The 22,388-nt window shown below is 38.3% G+C and overlaps 1 protein-coding gene across 17 annotated transcripts in view; it reads right to left on the reverse strand.

The window, feature by feature from the left end:
• The window catches only part of MPDZ (multiple PDZ domain crumbs cell polarity complex component), a 105,177-nt gene extending 89,316 nt beyond the window's left edge, over nt 1–15,861 (reverse strand). For 11 of the 17 annotated variants that reach the window (XM_087886259.1, XM_087886254.1, XM_087886258.1 and 8 more), the window contains exons 1-3: nt 15,259–15,861; nt 7,209–7,275; nt 5,995–6,161 (exon numbers count right to left, since the gene is read on the reverse strand). In XM_087886259.1, coding sequence (XP_087742385.1) covers nt 5,995–6,161; nt 7,209–7,224 — 183 coding nt within the window. In that variant the 5' untranslated portion in view covers nt 7,225–7,275; nt 15,259–15,861. The remainder of the gene's footprint in view (nt 1–5,994; nt 6,162–7,208; nt 7,276–15,258) is intronic. The other 6 variants (XM_087886255.1, XM_060690461.2, XM_060690464.2 and 3 more) reach the window with 2 other exon arrangements.
• Between the last annotated feature and the right edge of the window lie 6,527 nt (nt 15,862–22,388).

The following is a 22,388-nucleotide window of genomic DNA, read 5'->3' on the forward strand; positions in this document are numbered from 1 at the left end:
CTTTTTTTACTGCCAATGTGACTTCGAAAGGTCACTAAACAAATGGCTTTAACTCGAGGACTACCTGTAATGTAATCCATTCTTTTTCATTTCTAAAAACACACTGTTGGTAGCTTCGTCTTTTAACTGCATTTGTCCCACTTCTTTCAGCAAGACAAATTATGTGCTGAGATGAATAAAATTTAAAATGTTTAACTGAATGATACCCGTGATTTGGAGACTATCATATCAGGAAAAATATCAAAAGCTATATAAAATATCTGTGTTGATAGATCATACAGTCTGGAAGTTCTTCTGGCTGCATTTCTCATCAGATAGACTATGAAGCTAGATGGCAGACTATTTCATTAAGAAGCAAGTCAGACTTCGTGTTTTTGTAATTCATTGTCCTTGAAGTTCATCTAACAGATTATTCTCTCCTTTCTTAGGAAACAGAATCCCTAATGTAAAGAAAGAAACTGATTAAGAAAGAAACATTGCTGTCTCTCAAAAATTGAAAAGGCAAAGGGAAGGCTTCCTGTTATAACTTGAGACTAGTTACAAAAGAAAAGAAGTTAAGATTTAATTAGGTTTTTAAAAGGCTTTAATACGCACTATGGCAGACTTTTGATGTATTATTGACTACTAATTCATCTATACTAACAGAGTGGCACTCCACTCTAATGATTATCGTTTTTAAACCTAATTAAAGAAAGTGATTTGCATGTACAAACAGGATTGATTTAGCATGAAAGATAATATCAGACAAAGTGGCAGATAGCTCCTATGCAATTTTGCAGCTAAGGAAGATGACCTACAATAATTGAAACAAAAAGTGACTGATTGATTTAAAAAACAATCTACCAGTGAAAAGTCAAATCATCAGAAATTCAGAATTAAAATGTTTTTAGTTGTAATGGAGAAATACTTGAGCTCTTATAAGGGGGATCTTCAGGATCACAAGAAGAACAAATCATTTAATACTAAACAAAGTAACACCCCACCTATTCACTGCAAGCATCAATAATTAAATGTAACATCAGATTACCATATTTTTCACACTATAAAACACACTTTTGCCCCCCCAAAAAAAGTGGGTGGAAAAGTCTGTGCGTCTTATAGGGCTAATATTGCGGTGGGGGTAGGGGGTTGGTGTGGTGGCTAACATTGCCGGCGCCGCCTATCACCGCTGCCGCCATTCGCTGCTGCAGGGAAACTGGAGCCTTCACTCCCAAGCAGCTGATTGGCAGTTGGATCGGCCTCCTGGAAGATTGCCAATCAGCTGTTCTAGGTGGCAGGGATCTCCACCACCGCTGCCAATCAGCGGCGCCGTTCGCCACTGCCAGCAATCGCCACCATTCGGCGTTAGGCAGTGATCGGCGGTGAAGGCGATTGGGAGTGATCAGCAGCAATGGCGATAGACGGCTAGAACAACTGATCGGCGGTATTCCAGGAGGCCGATCCAACCGCCAATCAGCTGCTCGGCAGCGAAGCCTCCGGCATTTTCTGGTGGCGGCGGCAGCTCAGCTCAGTTGACCGGTGGTGGGCGCAACGGGGCGGAGCCCTGACAAGCCACATGCTGGGGCTGCGATAACATGCTGAAGCTGACCAGGCTGTTTGCTGCAAGGACGCTAGCCAGATGAATACCAGATGAATGCTGGGAAGCAGAGGCAGATTTTTATTTTCTTGTTTTCCTCCTCTAAAGCTAATGTGCGTCTTATGGTCCGGTGCGTCTTATACTGCAAAAAGTACGGTATTTTGGGCCCCAACACCAAAGAAGAATGTGATGCTTTGAAAAATCCAAGCAAGTTTTTAAAGAAAGGTCAACAGAAATTAAGATAGCTATTATCAAAGTTGGCACAAGCTTGATTTTACAAAATCTCAAGTGTGGAAGGTGTTTTGTCTTGTGACTTTAAGTCATTCTTGACTCCTGACAATTGCCTGGGAAAGTCCCTACACTTTTCTTGGCAACATTTTTGTCATGTGTTTCCCATTGCTCTTTTTCTGGAGCTGAGAGAAAAGTGATTGGCCCAAAGTCATATAGCTGATTTTGTGCCTAGGGGAGGACTAGAACTCATAGTCTTCCAGTTCACAGCCTGGTGTCTTTAACTAAACATAAATATATAATCAATATCAACATCATCACCATCATCTTTAATCAAACTGGTTCTCATAGAAAACATTACTGACAAATACTGTACTGGGGAAACACTACATGTTGGTGTATGAAGAGCTAAAAGCAATGGAATGAATGAACAACAGCAAAAATCTACATCACAAATACAATATCAATTTGCCAATAATTTAATACTGGAGATAGTGTAAAGAGCTTCATGTCACAAGAGAAAAATATTTTTGTCTAAAATATGCTTACTGATTTGTTACATTTTCTCTAACATATTCTAGGTGGATCCAGATGCAATAAAATCAATGACTGTCCTGCTGATTTCAGTGGGTCAACATAAACTATGACTGGATCCACTGTGTTCTGTGAATCTTACTTCCTCAATTGCCTTTCAAGGGAACTTAAGCTAAGAATTAGCCCTTCAAGGGTGGTTCACAGTTTCCTATCCTAAAGTACTCACAAGCTTTTACAGCTGTATGAAAAAGAACCAGAGGTAGCCCTTGGTTAACCTTGGTAATCGGGGCCAGAATTTCAACCACTATGCTAGGGTTGTCAAACTTGTGGCATCACAGCGGCGTCACGTGACGTATCGGGACTTTTTTCCCCTTGGCTAAACTGGGCAGGGGCAGGGACAGCATGTGATGCATCTGGCCAGTGGGGCGCAAGTTTGACACCCCTGCACTAAGCTATGCAGTTGTAAAGCAAAGCAAGATGTCATGGGGCTACATTGCATAACAACAGCAATCTTACACTTCACATTGCTGTCATTAAGCAAAGATTGTGAGTCACTGAGATACTCCTTGCAACTTCCAGCTGGCTTCTAACAAAGTAAGTCCAGGTTGCTCGCAAACTGGCTAGTGGACAGGTATGTTCTTTATAAAAGGAACACTGCTTTATTCTATAAATCTCCTTATGCTAATTTGCTACAATCGCCTTTCCTTTTACTATACATAACATCTGCAATATAGGCACAATTTGGCAGGGAAGAAATAAAAGAATGCCTCTGATGCCACTTTATACGATAAAAACATACATTTTGGCATTATATTTAAACTTCCACTGCAATCAGATGATGCTTCAGTACTTAGCTTGTAATTTATCTAATTTTTTTTAAAAAATCTATCTCAGTTGCATTTTTATTATGTAAGCAGTTTAGGCTAAAAAAAATCAAAGTTGGTGGCATTTTTTTTTAAACTTTGAAGCTTTCGTTGCATGAAGGGGGAAAGAGAAAACATAGGACAGGAAGAAAGATTACATTTACACTTTCTTCCCATGTATGACAGACACTGAAGGCTTTGTAAAGCATTCAATTAAACAAAGGCATGTGGCAATTCACAATTCTAATAACTGCATTCCATCCACTTTTCAGCACATTCTAGGTGGGTGTTGCAGCGACACAATTATGTGAAGAACAGGAATTCAGATTAGCTTTCTTTTTCTCCTAACGTGTTCTCTTTCACAATTTCAGTGCTAATTTTAACAGCCTCATAGCTGACGTAAGGTCAAATAAAAAATTTAAACTGTTAGCTGTTTTAAAATGTTGGAGGACTAAATCCAATGGGCACTGACTCTTTGGTACTTTATCACCTATGATAGGAATCAGTAGAGTATGAAGAGTTGGTTATTTAACGTGTGCCCTCTTTATCTATCTCTCTCCCCTCTATTTTTTTTGAACTAGCTAATCTGAGCTCACACCTTTCTATCTTTGCTTCCCTGGAGGACAGACAGAGACCAAAAGCTCCTTTGATTCCTCTCTGGAGGATTCAGTTAGTTAGGTGCTAGACTGCCTATCCATATATTGTATTTCCTATAAATAAATCTCCTTTCTGTTATAAAACCTGCTTTGGTAATCATTGCTAGGGTCAGATTCCTGCTCTCAGGAATGCTCATATGCCCACAAAGAATGCTTCAAGCTCCAATTTAAAGAAAAAGTTCAGCACTTTTCCTCTTTTAATTCGTTGCATAATGTTTTTGGAACAATTCCATTGAAAGATATTGAATATATTTACAGATATTTATAAAATCACTGTTAACTGCAGTACACACAACCTGCAGCAAATTTTCCTTCTTAAGCCTCTTCCCTGTCTTTGCGGCATGTAGCCAAGTGGAGAAATTTGGAATACTTCTCCTTTTAATTAAAGTTTGCCACATGATCTGAATTTGTGGCTCACAATAAGCACCACTATCTTCAACGTGTCATGTTTGGTCCTAGTTTACACAAATCACTAAGGCATAAGAGGTTTGGTTTTGGCTTTGCATGAAGTGTTAACTCACTCAAAAACCACTATATAATTAACATGTGGAATTCATTATTACAAGTTGTCATGGCCACAAACTTGAGTAGCATTAAAAGGAGATTAGATGCATTTATAGAGAACATATCTCTAGTCTTGAAGACTCGGTGTTACCTCCGTATCAAGGGCAGCATGACTGTTAATGCCACCTGCAGGGAAATTCAGGTAAGGAAGGGTCCTATCTCAATCACCTGTTCTGGAGTTGGCCACTATGAGAAACAAAATACTGGACTAAAGAACAGCCTTGCCCTGATTGAGCAAGACTATTTTTGGGTTTGATTAATATGCAAAGCATGTCCCTTCTTCAACAAACCATGATTTTAAAAATTGGCTTATTGATGTGCAAACCAAACTCATAAAACATGAATTTATATGAACCATATTAATCATAATTTGCACTCAAAAATAAAAAGCAAAAGTTTCCTATTGTCATACTAAGAAAAGAAGGAAATAGAACAAGTATATAGAGAGCAAACCCCACTCCCTTTTAGTATTGGTGTTGTTACCTAGTTAGATAATGAAATGTCTTCAAGAAAACAACCAAGCTCAGAGAACACCAAGGACCCCAGGGAACAATTAATGATACAAGACCATAGCTCTCTGCAGTTTGTTTCTATACATTGGTGTGCCATGTGAATCAGCCCATCTGGTTACTTTACATTTCTGTATGTCATGCAATCCCATAAAATTTGGGCAATTGAGAAAGCCATGTTTAAATTAACCATACGTATCATATCATGCAAACATAGCCAGTCTTTGCCATGATGTGGTTATCTTATCTCTTTATATGCAAGGGGACAAACATTTGCCTGATCACTACAGAGGAAACTAAAGGGAGGAAAAACAAAGGCAGAACAAAGCAAGGAATGTTATTATTTGCCATCACCATTTTCGTCTAGCAAGACTATATGCCATCCATGAGTGGAATAATCATGTCTTAGAACATAATCCAGGCATAGGGTCAGAAAACTATGATGTAGATGTAATTGGTTATTTAATGTATGCTCTACTCAGCATACATTCCGAAATTCACACAGGGAACTTCAAAAATGGAACAACGGTAAAATCTACTAATAGCCAACTTCAAATTATCTTTTCTTATATTAGATTGTCAACCAACCACAAGCTATGTTTTTGCTAATTCATACATTCTATCAAGCCAAATGTCTGAATTAAGGTTAAGAATTCAATCCTATGCAAGTTTAATCAGCAGTATTACTTCCAACAAGGCTAACTTCTTCTGATGTATTTTAAGAATATTATTTTTATCTTTTCAAAAACATCTTGTGTTTAGCAAGACAGCCTGATTAATTAATAAGGTTATCCTCATTTTAGTAGAAGCATTATTTTTAATCACTGTACATTATGAATGCATATTAACATTAGCAACATTTATATTGTAAAATACCCATCTGTTCTTTAAAAAATGCTAACCATGCTGAATTTACTGAAGCTCAATGAATTTCGCTACCAAATGTAACATTTTGTTTAAATATTCAACATAACATTTTTTAATTATTCAGAGTTATCATATGAAAACATCTGAGGAAGATTTATCAGCATTTTCTTTTGTCCCTCCTGATGATCCTGTCCTACCTGATCTCGTGACTGTGGAAGAGAAGCTTGTAGGTTTAGGATTTGATTGAATAAAGGACTCTGCAGTACTGATTTTAATAAACTTAATTTCTCCTCATTTGCTGAATCACCACGTTCTCGTAATTTTGCTTGCAGGCGTTCTACTGCCTGGAGGGCTCGGTGAATATCTGGGGGGGAAAAACATTCACCGTGACATGCTATCTTCACCACATTTATTACATTATGTGGTAGAAATATAAAAATCATGACCCAAACTCCCAAGATGCTCAGAGATGTTGAAAAATGTTTCAGACATAAATTCCATAAATTGTGATCATTGCACAAAGCCCAGACAACACATTAAATTACTGCTTACATGACTGTTTTAAATTATAATGAAAACCAAACAAAATTTGAAAGGAAGGCAGCCTTAATTCTTAAACACGGGGTCTTATGCTTCTTTTATTTGTAACCCAACTCAATTCAATTCTTTTGCATGCCAGCATCCATCTAGGAGGATTTGGGTTGATATTTTCCATCAGGAGAACATTAGAGCCAATACTGGGCAAGAGGGAAGAGATCTGCTCCCTCTTGAATATGCATATAGCAGCAACATCTGGAGAATAATGAAAGCAGTACTGGAGCATCACAAAACAAGTCCTGCTTTTTTTTTTTTTTTTTGTACACGCACAATTTTGTATTCCAATGTAAAAGGGATGTAGTTTATATTGCAATGCTGCTTTTATCATTTTAATTTATGCAATTAATTAAATTACTGCGAGTGCAACCCACACCCAAGCTGCTGTGGGTGTCCATACATGCATGGATCAGTGCCCAAACCCATATAGAATTGTTTACATGGTTAAATAAATAATTTCTGATATGCTATCATGACACACAAGTGAGGATTTAAGAGGGAGCAAATGATGAATCATTGATGATAATGGCATCACATTAATAACATGATTTACATTCAGGACACAAATACATTATTTTGTGTCACAGTGATTTGCTGTGGACCCTATGCATACTCTCTGCTTTTCCTCCTTTGGACCTCCTCTCAATGATTTATTTATTGTGGAATACTCCATTTATCTTTTCTTATGTTAGAAAGATCAATAGTTAAATTAACATGATTCTTCAACATGAGAATGAAACTGAGTTATTTAGTATATACTTAATTCTAAGTAGGTTATATTTACTATTTCTAAATAAACTTTATTACTATATCTTACCAATTGTTTCCAACATGGCTTTTGCTTAATTCCCACTTCACCAGATGTTAATTAATATAAGGTCTTCCTAAAAAAGAATTGGGAGAAAGGAGATGAACCATTTTAAATAAATATTATAAAAATAATCTCAATTTTATTGGTCACCCTAAAAAAAGTATCCAAGACTGAAAGGAATCCATTGCAATTACAAGTCAATTTTAATTCTGATAGAAATACATTGTAATAAGTAAAAACTTCATCACAATACAGTGAGCCACATAAAACCCAACGTATGTACTTTCTTCGGTCATAGCAATATCATTGCTATTTTAGCACAGAAAGCTTTTAACAATGGCTCCTGTTTAATCATGTTATATGAAATAGTATCTGGTATTAATGTAAATGCAGTTTCTGAATTCCTCTATGAGGAAAAGAGGTGTAGAGAAAGAAAGATGTTAAGAAAACAGAAGTGGAAAGCTATGTAGTTACTTTTCCTGAATCTCAGTCCCTGTGCAAGATTTTAAAAAAATATTAGTGGTTGTATTTTTCATAAAAATATTAGTGATCCAAAGAAAACATAAATCTCATTAATATCTGAAACTATGATACACCTATGAGAAGCAAACTAAATGTTAAAATGTTATCATCAAGATAAAACATGTTTTCGTACCAAGAGGCTCTTAGCCCAGAACAGCTGTCAGCCTTCAGCTGTCTAATCCCCTGGATTTTAAAGGTCTGTTATCTACCACATACTATTTTAACTATTTTACTACACATTCATCATTTCATCAAAAAGGTAACATGCACCACTAATCTCGTCTACCAGCTATAAGACTTCTCTGCAGATATAATCTCCAATGAAGTTTCATGCATTCATCAACAGTCCCATTTCATAAATCCTTTTTAGATAAATACCTCAGAAACTATAAGCTCATAGCGTCAGATTAACCAACATGCAATGCCAAAGATAGCCAGTTCCATAATAAGCTTTACCTCAGAGATGTTAGTGACTTTCAAGGCTTGCTAAAGCTAACACTGATATCCAGGCTAAGATGTTCATTGGATATCACAAAAGAGCAGCTTCTCCTCATGAAGGGAAGTTCTTGCACGCAGAGTGCTAATTTTACGACAGCTAGAAAACGCTGGGAAAACAAGTTTCTAATCTGTTCCTACTAAAAAAAGAAGGTTCTGGCAATCACTGAGATAATGTATATATGTATGCATGTAAGTATGTATTTTATATAGCTGCCTGTCTCACATATGTGACTCTAGGCAGCTTACAATGAAATGCAGAACATGAAAACGTAGAGCAGCCAAGCATCATTCAACCAATTAACTACACAGCCAGGAGTCAGGGACAAAACCAACTTTTCAAAGCCTGATGGAAGGTCAGCAAGGATGGGACCAATTTAATCTCAGGAGGGACGATATTTCAAAGGGCAGGTGCCAAGGCAGCAAGGTAGGAAAGGCTCTGTTTCTTAGCCCTGACAGTTGGCATTTTTTTAGCCAATGGTACCCAAAGCATGCCCCTCCTGCCAAGTTGGATAAGATGGGGTAAGACAATCAGGGAGTAACTCAGTCCCAAGCCATTAAGCATTTTAAAGGTAACAACCAGCACCTTAAATTATACCCAGAACCACACTGGAAGCCAATGTAGCTCGCAGAGTAATTATGTTACATGCTCCAAATAAACAGCAATAGTTTGTGAGATACCAGAAAACATAAAATATTTAATATTTGTTTTGTATCCTCTTCATTGGTTATTGCTTACTAAGCCCATGATGGCGAACCTATGGCACACGTGCCAGAGGTGGCACACAGAGCCCTCTCTATGGGCACACATGCCATCGCCAGCTGCTCTTCTGGTTTCCAGCGCGCGCATGCGCCCTAGCCAGCTGATCTTCGTGTGTGCCAGAGCCCCGGAAACCCAAATAACAGGTGGTCGGTATGCACATGTGCACCGGCCAGATGGTCTTCGAGTTTCCGGGGCTGCAGTGCGCACACACGTTCCGGTTTGGACACTCGGTGCCAAAAAGGTTGGCCATCACTGATCTAAGCAAACTGCAAGTCCTTAGCTGAGGTCTTATTATGACCTCAGCCGTGACTACCATGGGAACTATCACATTAAAACAGGTGTTTCTCTACTTAGCTACTGAGGCCATCATCCATAATTTACAGAGCCAAGATATGTAAGGCCAGCACACAAGTCTTAATTATTTGTGCTCTTTTTTATCCAACTTGCTGCCTCAGGAAATACATCTGGCTCCATCAATGTATCTCTTTCACCATCAGATAATTACATTTGCACTGTATTGTTTTCATAAAAAGTTTTGAGACTTCAGCTTCTGGCTGATTCAATTCTGGGTCTATTAAATTTGCGTTTTCATGGCTTATGTGAACATAAGTAGGTATGAGCACAATTATATGTTATTATTTGATTTAAAACATGTTCATTCTACTTCAGCTAAAAATACTGTGTTTGTAATTCAATGAAAATATATGAATAAAAATTTGAAGTTTTTTTAAAAATCATTATTTGTTTTGCATTTGCAATCTAGAGAAAACATATATACATACAAGTGATAACACAAAATTGTTTTTTTAAATTATTTATTTGTTTAAAGAATTAATACAGCTGTTCCACTCACAACTTGCAACTCTGGGCAAAAAAACTATAAATTAAAAAAACTATTAAGTCAAACATTAAATGCAATACAGAAACAATATAACAAAACATGATTAATACACAGCCAAGGCAAATACCACTTCTTAAAACAAAACAGGTTTTCACTGCATCCACGGGATGCAGGTAGCACGTAAAACCATGCGGAGAAAACCTCTCTCCATGGAACCACTCCCTGGTGCTCAAAAGGTTGGGTACCACTGTTCTAGACCCAAGGCTACATTATTTTAAAAATGGACTTTGAGCATGTCCACCGCATAAATTGTGACTTGGATCTAGCAAGAGGATCACATCCCTACCCTTGAATAAGGCTTTCAAGATGCACTATCTGAGGGAGCTCTTCAATGAATTTGCAAGCTTCTCCAGGATCTTTGAATCTTTGTTCTGGAAGGGAAAAAGCATCAGAAGAGAGGAGGGGTGTGGAATTTCACCGAGTCTATATCATCATCCGATACTGGAGACTGATAAGAGTCATAAGGATGGAGCATCTAACTTGAAAAGCAGAAACAAACAGCTGCTGGATAGCCTTCTTTCAGTGCATATAATAACATTTAGATGCTTTAAGTTATGCACTGCTTGAATGATCTATATTTCTATAGATTAAGTGCCAGTATCCTTGGGAAGCCCAGTTGATTTCAGATGTCTCTCCCTATTTGATCAACAGAATAGAATGAGCAAGTCGCCTAGTTAAATATATTCCCCTGGATCTAAGTGGGCTACTGCAATCACCATCATCTTTGTGAATTCACTGGGAATTGAACACAAGTCAAATGGAAGAACCATGAACAGATGGTGAACTGCTAGTATTCTATAGTAGGCTCCTGGTGTTTGAATTCTTGTGTAACCTGTGAGGCTGGATCATTTGAGGGGGGGGGAACGACTTTATGATGGATTTCAGAGCTTCCATCCAAACTATTTGATGTCGTTCACTTCAGATCCAGGATGTTATACCATTCTCTGCTCTTCTTAGAAACAATGAAGAATATGGAATATCAGCCCAAGAATGTCTTGTTGGGATTTATCCAATCACTTGTACAGTCAAAAGATGATTTAAGCCTTCAGGATGTTTTGTTGCCTTATGAATGAATGAATGAAGAATGAGGCGGAGCAATATTGATATAGGCTGGTGGATTTTATGATTTAGCCCTATGAGACTGTGTTTAGGGAACATGCATCATTATGACAGTTCACATATGGATGAGTTCCATTAGCCTCTTGCATACACGGAAGTTGTAACGATTGCTGTTGTTGTCTGCATATTTGCTCTGGATGTTATTGGAAGGCATTCTTCCCCAAACTGAAGCTGAGACTGATGTGATTTGTTTTGGAAACTTTGCCTCTTCCAGAGTGAGATAAGTGAGATAAGTTTTGAGTCAGGGTTCAGCTACAACTGAGGAAATGGAAGATGTAGCTTGATTATCTACAGGCCTTGCTATGTAACATTTTAGATTAGGGACATGCCTTTTGTTCTCTCCTATTCTCAATTAGATCTTACAGACTTTCTTACAAAATTGTGAGAAGTCTTTTTTTTTGAACTAATAAATTAGAGCATTAGCTATTTTATGTTTTGTCTTGTCTATGGACCATTCACCTTCTTCCTTATCTCTTTGGTCCTGAAGGGAGGTGTCTGAATCAGGTGTGATATGGGGTGGTAATTGGGTTTTTCTCCATTCGATTATTTGCCTCTCTTCCCTTTCTGATGGCAGCCTGGGCCTCAATCTCCATGGTAAAAGTCTGGAGGAAAAAGGGGGAACGGTTTCCTTCTTCCTACACTTTGATAAAGTTGTAGAATTCCAGAATGCTGTTTTCCAGGTGTTGTTGTCATTTTGTTCTTATCACTACAGTGGCCAGGGATTTCTGAGGAGTGGGAGGCTAGGCGGCTTTTTAAGAAGAAGAATTTGGTGGAGCCAACTGAAGAGACGGAAGAGTGTTCATCCTTCAGCAAGTACAGTGGATTGGATCAGGGACACCAAGTGCCAACTTCCATCTTCTCTGTTGCCCAGGCTATCTAGCCATGGAAGTATGGCATTGATCCCTAACACACTTGTGGCTAGCAACTTAACAATCCTTGACATCAAGGGAGTCCTTGATGGAGCAACAGGCATGTATACACCCCAGTGAAAACTGGATCGGAACTGGGAAAAGAAACAATGTCAATAACTTTTCTAGCCCTGCTTTTGGTGCGAGTCTGAAGCAGATACACACTGTTGAACGTTCTGGGTCTGATTTGGGACACAAGCGTTAACTCAGTGCAATTTTAGGACAATGATTTGACTGTTAAAAAGAAAATAGCAACAAAAGGAATTTAGCAAAATGCAATATAGCATACTAATGAGAAATGTAGTGGTAAGCATGTAGTGTCATTTCAAAGTTGGATTAATTTTAAGACAATCTTTGTGTTAGAAAAAGGTACCATCGCTATAAATATTATATTGGCTCTCTTAATGTCATTCTATCCGCTTTCCAAATACAACCATTCTCCATCTGAAAACACAAGATATGATAGATGTTCACTAACCTTCTGTAGCAAGCCATTTTAAGCAGCCTTTGTAAAGGTCCATATTTTTATCACTCAAATTTTTAATTTTTATACTTTCTTCTAACATGCTAAAAACCATCAAGGCAACATACAAATCTCTCCTGCCTCCTATCCTCCTTTAAAAGGGTGCAACTAATCTGCAAAATACAAGAATTACTTTTACACCCAATGGATAACAAAGAACACAAACTGGATACAATAGCTTTTGCAAATGCAGGAAAGCCTATAGAAAGCCACCATGTAATCAAAGTGTCCCTATTTATATCAATATTGACAAATTATCTGAAAATACCTGCTTATAATTTAATTTACTTCTGAGTTAAACTTCTTTTTGTGTTTTGCCTGGACCTTTTATACCCAATCTGTGATCTTACTGGAAGAGCAAACAAGATGGCGAAAGCCTGTGTAGTAACACAAAATATGCCACTACAGTGAACCAGCATAAACAGCAAGATCCCAATGAGCTAAATTCTGTAGTTTAATTTATTGGATTATCCATCATCATGCCTGTAATTTCACTGCGTAGTTTTGCCATTTGCAAAAAAGAACAAATATATACTAACGTCCATTAATATGCCTGACATTTATTTTAGTGAGTGCACTGAATTTGATTATGAATTTTTTAAATGGGTTCTACCTTGTAAAGAAAATACAAGAGAGCTTTATAGCCAAGTCTGAAAGTCTGTTTGTTTTATGTAAATGTTAATGAAGTATGTCTCTTAAAAGTCATGCTGCTTTAATGCAATATGTTTGCATTATGCATATGCTTAATATGTTATTTTATTATGCCATTATAAAATGCATTCATACATGAAAAAATGCATATACTTAATTTGAAGCATAAATCTATTTTATATAAATATTTAAAGGCTCTATATTATTTATTTTAAAAGTTCCCAAATTATCTGATATACTCAATTTTTTCTAAATCCATGTCTTAAAACAAGTGGCACCCTATTTCTAAGAAATGTTTTCATGTTCTAGTGATCTCCATAGCACAGCATTAAAATATGCTTATTCTATAATTTCACTGATTATACATTGCATAACATCAAAATTCAACTACTGCATACAAACAAGTTTTACCTCTTCTTTCTGTACTTACTATAGACAAAAAAATATACTGACATACTGAAATATAGCTTTGCCTAGATTATTTTCTGTTGAATTTAACAAATATTTCTAAATCAATGCATCCAAGTCAATGGATTGTGGAACTATCCAAAAAATAGTTAAATGATGGAGAATATTTTTAGCCCAGAGTTTGAAATTAAAAAGTTAAGGGGCTTGCCAAGAAAATAAAGAGTGCATGATCAAAATTATTTAACAATTCATAATGTCTTATAATTCAGTGTAGTCCTACTATGAAGACTTCAGTTTCCCCACCTTTTCAATTAATAATTCAAACAATTACTAATGAAGTATGTTTTCCAGTAATGAGATCCCAGAATGTTTGCTATTTTGAATTAATATGGAGTGCAGATGCAGACCTGCCTAATGTTTATCACTCTACAATTGCATCCATAAATGCCCACTCTTCTTATTCTACTGTGATTACATCTGAAGTAATTATCAGTTTCTTGATTATCTATTCTGAGTTATTGCAGAAAAACCCAACTCCCCCTACAGCTTACTCGTTGGGAGGAAAAAAGAGTGAAATGCATTTTATCACTATTTCTAGTGATGATAAACATAGGAGGAGGATCAACAGACTCAAGCTTCTGTACTAAATAAAGTCTTTACTGTACTGCTTTTCCTCCATTTTTAATGCACTGAAGTTCAAAGATGCAGTTCTCGATTTATTCCCTTTTTCCCAGCTATTTTACAGAAAAGAAACTATGAAAAGCTCCCCGCCTAAAGGAGGATGCTGTTTTTAATCTGCATAATTGACTCCAACCCACTGAAGTGCGCATGCAACCCAGGACAGCTCTCCCTCCCTTTCCTCAGCCATACAACTTCTTTTTCACTTTGTGACGTGCTTAAAACAAGAGGCCGGCTGATCCACCATCTACACACAACACATACACACTCATACTAAAGCACTACCCAAGACTCTATGCCACACCAGGGTTTCGGAAGGATTAAAGTTGCAGGACACGAGTGGGTGTGGGGGGATCATATATAAACGGCCAAGCTAGAGGGAAGAAGTTGGGGAGGGGAGGGGGTAGTCATACAATACTAATACAGAAATTCCTTCACCCACCCACCCACCCCGAATACAATGAATCCAACTCAAGCAGAGGAAGTAGCCCTTTTGTTGACATCCACTTTCTTCCCGAGACAGGCACCGAAGCCAAACCAAACAGCATCTCCTCGGATCCTCCCGCAGTTCGGTGAAGACCCCCCCTCCCCTCTTGCAAACGCACACACACTCCAACACATATGCACACAAACGTAGAGGAGACCCAATGGCTGGAACTCGGCCAGCCCAGCCAGCTTCCCCAGAAGAAGCAACAGGCGGCCTAAAACCTTCCCTTGGCCGCGCCAGCAAAGCTACTACGCTGGCCTCCTCCGGACCCGCCTCCACCGAGGGCACGGTGAGGGGAGGGGGGCTGCCTTCCCCCAGCGTTACGACGCCCCCTCCCCAGAGAAAAGCCTCGGCCGGCCCTCTCTTCCGCTGCCCCCGGGCGCTACTCCCTTAAACCTAAAGCGGAGCGGTCTATCTGCTAATATGCTGGGAAAGGCTGGGAAAGGTTGGGAAGCCCCCCCCCAAATATTCCCCAGTTTTTCAGAAGGGAGGGAAGGAGAGGGCGCTTCCCCCCTCCCTCCCTCCCTTCTGGAAATAAGAAACACCCCCCCCTCCCGCAAGAGTAACAATCGCAACAACCAGGGCTGGCAAAGCGCCTCACCAGCAGCAGCAGCAGCAGCCGGCGGGAACAAAAGCGAGCGCCGGGCGGATGAGAAGGCTCGCCCCGGGCGGAGCTTCCACGCCGCTTCTGCATTCCGAGAAGCAGCAGCAGCAGCAGCGGAGGCGGCGACGGTGGCGGCCCCCCTCCCCTGGAGCCCTGCTGCTGTCCTCCCTTTCCCCCAATGGAGCTGTGGAGTCCCGCACCCCAGGGCGTGTGGACGGAGGCAGCGGGCAATTGCTTAGCCTTTGAGGTGAAGCCTCGGGTTGCTGCTGCCTCCTCTTCTATACCCACCCACCCCCTACCTACGCTTTCTTTGGCTCTGAAGTAACGGCCCGGAGAGAAAAGCTGCAGGATACACACGCGCGCAGGCGACCGTGAAACTTAATCCTGCCCAGGCATCGGGGAGGCTCGAAGCCAAGCCCCCCCCCTTCCTCCCTTCTTTCCTTCCTTCCCCGGCGACTAGACGCTCAACGTCCGCCAGCCGAGCCGAGCTCCATGAGGCACCATGACAACCGCAGGAGCAGCAGCAACAGGAGGGGGCCGTGAGGTGCCGTGCAAACTCCTCGATGCAAGACGGCCCAGTTTAAAGCTGCCCTAGTTTCTATTTTATTTTATTTATTTATTTTAATTGCATGGAAGAGAAAAGAGAGGAGGAGGAGGGCGGGACGAGAGAGAGAGAGAGGAAGAAAAGACTGAAGCTTGGAAATCCTGCTTTTCGAGGAATAGCTAAAAGTTTGGCATTGCTGCGGCTCGGGCAAAAATACCTTTTAAACCCCGTCTCATAAAACCTGCGGTTTTGCACCTTCTCTTTAGTGGCTCTTTTGATCAGGGAGTGTGCGGCACGGTGTCCAAACCGCTGGCCACTTGGTGTTTGTGTTGCCAGGTGTAATCGTTTTGTAGAGCCAGCTTATAATAAAATATAATTAGGCTGAGTTGTGCCTCCGCTTTCATCTGTTTCAAGGGTTTCTGGTTTTTTTCTGGCTCACGGTTTGCATCGTTGTAATCTGGTATAAAATCAGATTTAATGTGATCAACAGGTGAGGAATAAATGACTGGCCGCTGTCTATATTGCTAACCGTGTATTGCTAGAAAAAGGAGAGTGGTTTATCAACTGATTTCAATCACAAAAAGATGTTCCCCTTTCTAAATCTTGTAGCTCTATCTCTAAAGCATCCAATACAGTAATGGCTTTTCCAGAGCTGCAAATGGGAATGGAGAAAGACACAAACATGGCATTACATATTTCAATGGTTTTCACCAAAAGGGCTGTCCAGTCATAAACATCAAAGATAATTTGCATCACAATGCATTTTTTCTGAATAGAGTATTAACAGTAAAATCCTTTCCCAAACAATCATCTAAAAGGCAGGCCACTATAGCAACATTTCTGGGGATATAATCACCTTGAGTATAAATAGAGTTATAAAGAAACCTTACATAACCTGTTTAAATCCTCAGATTGAACCCCAATACTTCATAGTTTTTTTGAACTCCAGTATGGTGGTCAATTGATATTGCCTCTTGTCCAAACCTTGGGATCCACCATCCTTTTTTTTCCCATTCATCCACTTTGTTATCATGTAGAATGTAGATTCTGAGAAATAAATTGGAACTCCATCCCTGGATTACTGACATGGCAAAGACACCCCCCCCCCCAGCCTGTAATATAAAAAAACAAGAAGCAGTCCTATCACACATCATTTATTCCAAGCTATATTGGAATATTGCCCTTTGTAACTAGAGAGTATGGAACTTCTCCAAAGGCATCCCACTGAGTGGTATATAATGTAACTATATTATATTGCAATTTAAATCTTCCAAAATATGCTGACTTAAAAAAAAAATTGATGTTGCAAAGTTTTCATGTGGCTGTTTCTTTAAAAACACTATCAGGTCTACATCAAACAACAGGTCCAGATTGTAGGTCTAGGAACTATCAATGTGTCAGCCAGATCTTATATTGGAAGCTAGTTTATGTATATTGTGTGGTTTCATTTGTACTCCAGATGTCCTTGAAGGGATTGTGCATTACTAATGTATTCTCAGTAAGATTGTGACATTGCCAGACTCTATCATCGTTATTTAACTAAGGTATGTATTGTCAGAGAGAATTTTGACATGTTATTTGAAAGTTTAAAAAGGCTACCCCTATCACTATGAATTAACATCAGCCCATACATGCATTTAATCCATGCTGGTGGCCATGATACATTTTGATTTGACTATAACATATGGGAAACATTACTCCATATGTGTTTCCTCAACTTATTTCCACATAGAATTCTTAAGACAATTTTATCACAGAGACCTACTCATTCATATACCTGAGTATGCGTGTGCAGATAAACATACCTAAATATGCACTCTCTTTGCTCTTTAATTCACAGAAAAAATTGCAGAGCAAGATCCAAATGCCTAGATTCTCAGTGGAGACCCTAATGACTGAATCACAAATATTAATGGTTTATGTGCACAGGTAACATTGAGCTTGGAAAGAATGAAAATCCCATATTTCTTCAGTGATCTCTTTCATTAAAAAAGGTGATGAGGTCTAAAACAAAAATATTTTTAAAATATTGAGCATTTTACCAATGGAGTGAAACAGATTTTTGCCTTTTTGTTTAAAAATGCCCTGGATAAATACACCCTCTCCAATCTTTAGATCATCTTGATTCCTGTTGACAATTGATCATCTCACTAACGGATCATCTTGATTGCTATTTTAAATAAAAACCTGTACAATAGCCCCTGTTTTATATCAGACCATTTAGTTTGACCTGTTATCTCTCTGAGGTTAGAACAGCTCTCCTTTTTTGGGCATGGATTTTTGGAGAATAAAGATTAAGCAAATTAGCCACTGCTATTGCACCCTTTGTGTGGTGTAAAGATATGAGAAAGCAACAAAACTTGGGGATTGTAAAACCATGAATTGTAGTTATTTACAGTAGTGTTATAATTGCCCATCACAGAAATAGCTAAATGATTTTAAATAAAAATAAGTGGCTGGACAAAAATGACATTGCTTAATAAAAAGAGGTGAAAGAAAATTGTTACATATGTAAAAAAACAAACAAACCAGAATTAATATAATATGAACCACTGTGCTTTATTGGTGTGCTTTGTTTGTGTGTAAATAAAACAAGAACAAAGAACAACATATATAAAAACATCGTGAAGTTTAAGCATGAGCAAGTTTTATTGTTTTTTTTCTCAATAGCTCTCTATATCAGAAAACCCTCTCAACTACATGCAATTACTCTGTCAATATTACTATCATGATCATCATTTATATTTTTTCTTTCTCTAAAGTAAGCCACTAACAGCTATTAAAGGATAAGAAGAGTCTGCAGATGTTTAGGGTGGAAATATAAAGAAAGCAAGATAAAACAGTTGCTGGGGTGTCTGGAGATTCTCAGTCCTTCAGGTCATAGTTGTCTCAAGGGTGTTTTTTTCTTCAAAAGGCAACTGGACTGTTTTTTCCTTGAGGAAGAAGAAGAAAATATTTTGCTTCTCATCCAAGAAGTTTCATCATGAAGCGTCATCATTCATGAAGTTTCTTGGATAAGAAACAAAATGTTTTGTTTGTTCTTCCTCAAAGAAAAAAAACAGTCCAATTCAGTGGTGGGTTGCTCCCGGTTCGCACCAGTTCGCAAGAAACGGTAGTAAAAATTTGTAGTAGTTTGGAGAACTGGTAATAACATTGGCTGGCCACACCCCTGAACCAGTCCCCGGCCCGGTCACAGCTCACTTACCCCACCCACCTCATCAGAGGATTTTTTTTAATTACTTTTAAAAGCATTTTTTCTACAACCTCTTCGGCCGAAAAAATGCTTTTAAAAGTAAAAAAAAAAAAAAAAAAAGCCTCTGATGATCGTGCGTCTCAGCTGGGATCGTCAGAGGCTTTTAAAAGCATTTTTTCTACAACCTCTTCAGTCGAAGAGGTTGTAGCAAAAAAAATGCCTTTAAAAGCCTCTGGCAATCCCAGCTGAGTTGCCTGATCGTAGAGGCTTCTAAAAGCATTTTTTTCTGCAACCTCTTAACGTTGTAGAAAAAATGCTTTGAAAAGTAAAAAAAAAAAAAAAAGTTGGCCACGCCCACCCAGTCACATTACCCCCCACCAAGCCACACCCATAAAATAAGCCATGCCCACAGAACCATTATTAAAAAAATTTAGAACCCATCCCTGGTCCAATTGCCTTTTGAAGAAAAAAATATACACCTTTGAGACAATTATTGTTGGAGAATATCTATGGAGATTCTCAGTCATCCAGGTCATGGTTGTCCCAAAGGTGCTTTTTCAAGAGGCAACTGGACTTCCTGGTTGTCATCTGATGAGAAGCGAAACATCTTCAAAGGAAAACCAGAAAGTCCAGTTGCCTCTTGAAAAAGCACCTTTGGAGATTATTGTTGAAGGGGTTTTTTTTCCCCCTGAAACATTTTACTTGCATGGTAAATGTAAGGAAATACTTGGGACCGTTTTAGTGTTAAATCCTGCTAAAAGCGAAACCATGTCTGTGACATCCAAGGCAATCAAAGCTAGTATACACAATATCCTGGCATCCATACCACAGGGTTCTCTCTTTCACATTTCTTTATTGCCTAAGAATCTGATAAGCTTCTGTCATAAACAGCTGTACTTTTGAAACCATTGACACCTCCATAAACAGTAGCAATTACTTTAAACTCAAACCTTGGACCATTAATGTAGGTTTCTTATTTTAGACTTAAAATCATATGCATCCTCTTTTTTGGAGCTGTTCTCCCTTCTGCATTCTTCCTTATGGTCACATTCCTTCTTCATCCAATGATACTTCATTTGAATTTCAGAAAATTGACTTTTCTCATAAATATTCTTTATCCGCTGAAGATGTTACCTAGCTTGGTAATGAAACATTTGGAAACCAACCCACAAGCTTGGGGAATGAACGTTCACCCTCATACCTTGTCCTCTTTAAGACTCCTGTTTTTAGAAATTGTAAGAACTTCATTCCTTCAAACATTTTCACTGTTTCCTATGTTCCTTTTTATCTTCAAAACAGAACAAAAAGAAAAGCAGGGAAGGATGAAAAGAATTTTAAAAATGTACTGGCTTTTACATGTTGCTTTTACCCTTACAGTAGAACAAAATCACACTTACTAACATTCCTCATAAAGCCAGGGATTTTTTTAAAAAATTCCTTTATGAAGTTAAGTCCTTAGGTTGGCTAAGATTCATTCTCAATGACCTAATTTATACTTAACACAAATACAATAATTTCCCAAACTACTTTTTGTTTTTGTTTTCAGATGTTCCATACATACTTTTGAAGGCTTTATTTTTAAAGTTTTTTTCAGAATAAAATAAAAATATGGCTTATTAGCAAATAGGATTCAGGATAGTAATAGGATAGTAAAGCCCTATAAGCACATTTGTTGTTCTTTTTGCAAATATTACATTTTCTTTGTAATGAAAAGGCTTTTTTAACAGATACCAATTAATTATTAATAAATTTAGCCTCATTATGCTAGACAATATCTAAAAACATTAATTTCTAGAATACCAAATTCTTTGAACTGATGGAGGCAGATACCGGTATATTATACAATGTTTGGATGGTAGAATCTATCTTTGCCCCAAAAATAATTCCCAATAAGTTAAAGAACAGTATCTGTGCATATATGTTTATCTTAAACTCCAATATTTCAGAGGAGCTACAATACTTCCAAGTCTATCACAAAAAGCCATATTGGACTGTTGTTGTTCTTTTGCCAGACTCAGATCTGATTCTACCACCCTGACATGTCCTCTAATTAACGATTTGGTCTTGAGTAAGCTTCCTCAAAGAGCTGAGCAGAAAATGTATCAAATACCATGCTTTTAAAGTCATAGGATGTCCACCATTAGTTTGAGTCTGAATTTGGATGAATAGTGTTTGTTTTTGTACACGAATTACCAAGGCCTGTTTTATTTATAAGGTCTTTTAAGTCAGCTGGTGCTAATTCCTCTATAAATTTTCCAGATGCCACTGAAAAGAAAGATGGTGGGCTGAGGATTCTTATCTTGTCTCAAGTGTATTCTGCCCATCCTGTAGTAGAATAATATATTAGGAATTCCAGGAGATTCACACATTGACTATTTTTGGAGACTGTCTTGCCTCATCATATTAATCGGCTCAACAATTCCTTCTGCAACTCCACACTTAGTACTTTAAGAAATGACCACTGTCTACTTTTTCTCTTCTTTGGCTGGACATGTCCCATTCTAGCTAAGTATCTACAACCTTTCCAACGTTACCTAAAATATTTGGGGTTATTAATCCCAGGATTACTGAGACTGAGAGTTACTGAGTAACTTTTCTCAACATCACTCTCAATTTCCTTTTGCTCAAGAAATTTGTTTTGTTTTTATTGTTTTTGAGGCCAACAATCTCTTATTGTTTTAAAATCTCTACATTTTCCCCCAAGTCCTGAGCAGAGATCTGCAGTCAGGACACCAGAATTGCTACAGACAGACAGATAGACAGACAAGACATTGATGTAGAAGTCATGGATTTCATTGCTTAAAACAATCACTCGAGTCCTCGTGTCTGGACCACTTAATGAATTCTTACATTGATTATTTATTATGGAGTACATAATTTGGAAACCTAATTTTCCACTTGAAAAGATCCCAGTGTATGATCAAACTTATGTTGGCTTCTTTTTCCCCGGCAGATAAGCTATAGGATGCCCAGATGGGGCACTTTTGCTGAAAAGTGAAAGTAAATGCCAGTTTTTGGCAAAAATGTCGTAAATCACATTCACATGCTTGTGGGATACTAAAAACCAGCCATAAATGCAGGCCAGTTGATAAACGTTTAAAATGCAGTCATGTGATCATCAGAACTTCAGAACTGGTTCATAAATACCTTTGGAGGGTGTCTAGCATAATTTTGACTGGTTGTAAGTTGAGAACTACTTGTACAGTGGGAATGGGGGGATTTGTTTCCTGATATTCAGAAGCCCACCCTCTCCGAAGTGCGTGTTTATGTTCATGGAGATTCATTACTTTGCCTCTTGATCATGAATTCTGGTATTCCTCCCCACCCACCCCTTTTTAACTAAGAGGTTCCACAAGCTAAAAAAGTTTGGAAGCTCCACCTTGTATTATA

Source organism: Pantherophis guttatus, chromosome 2 (genome assembly GCF_059756535.1).
Source record: "Pantherophis guttatus breed Tessera chromosome 2, ASM5975653v1, whole genome shotgun sequence".
Lineage (NCBI taxonomy): Eukaryota > Metazoa > Chordata > Lepidosauria > Squamata > Colubridae > Pantherophis > Pantherophis guttatus.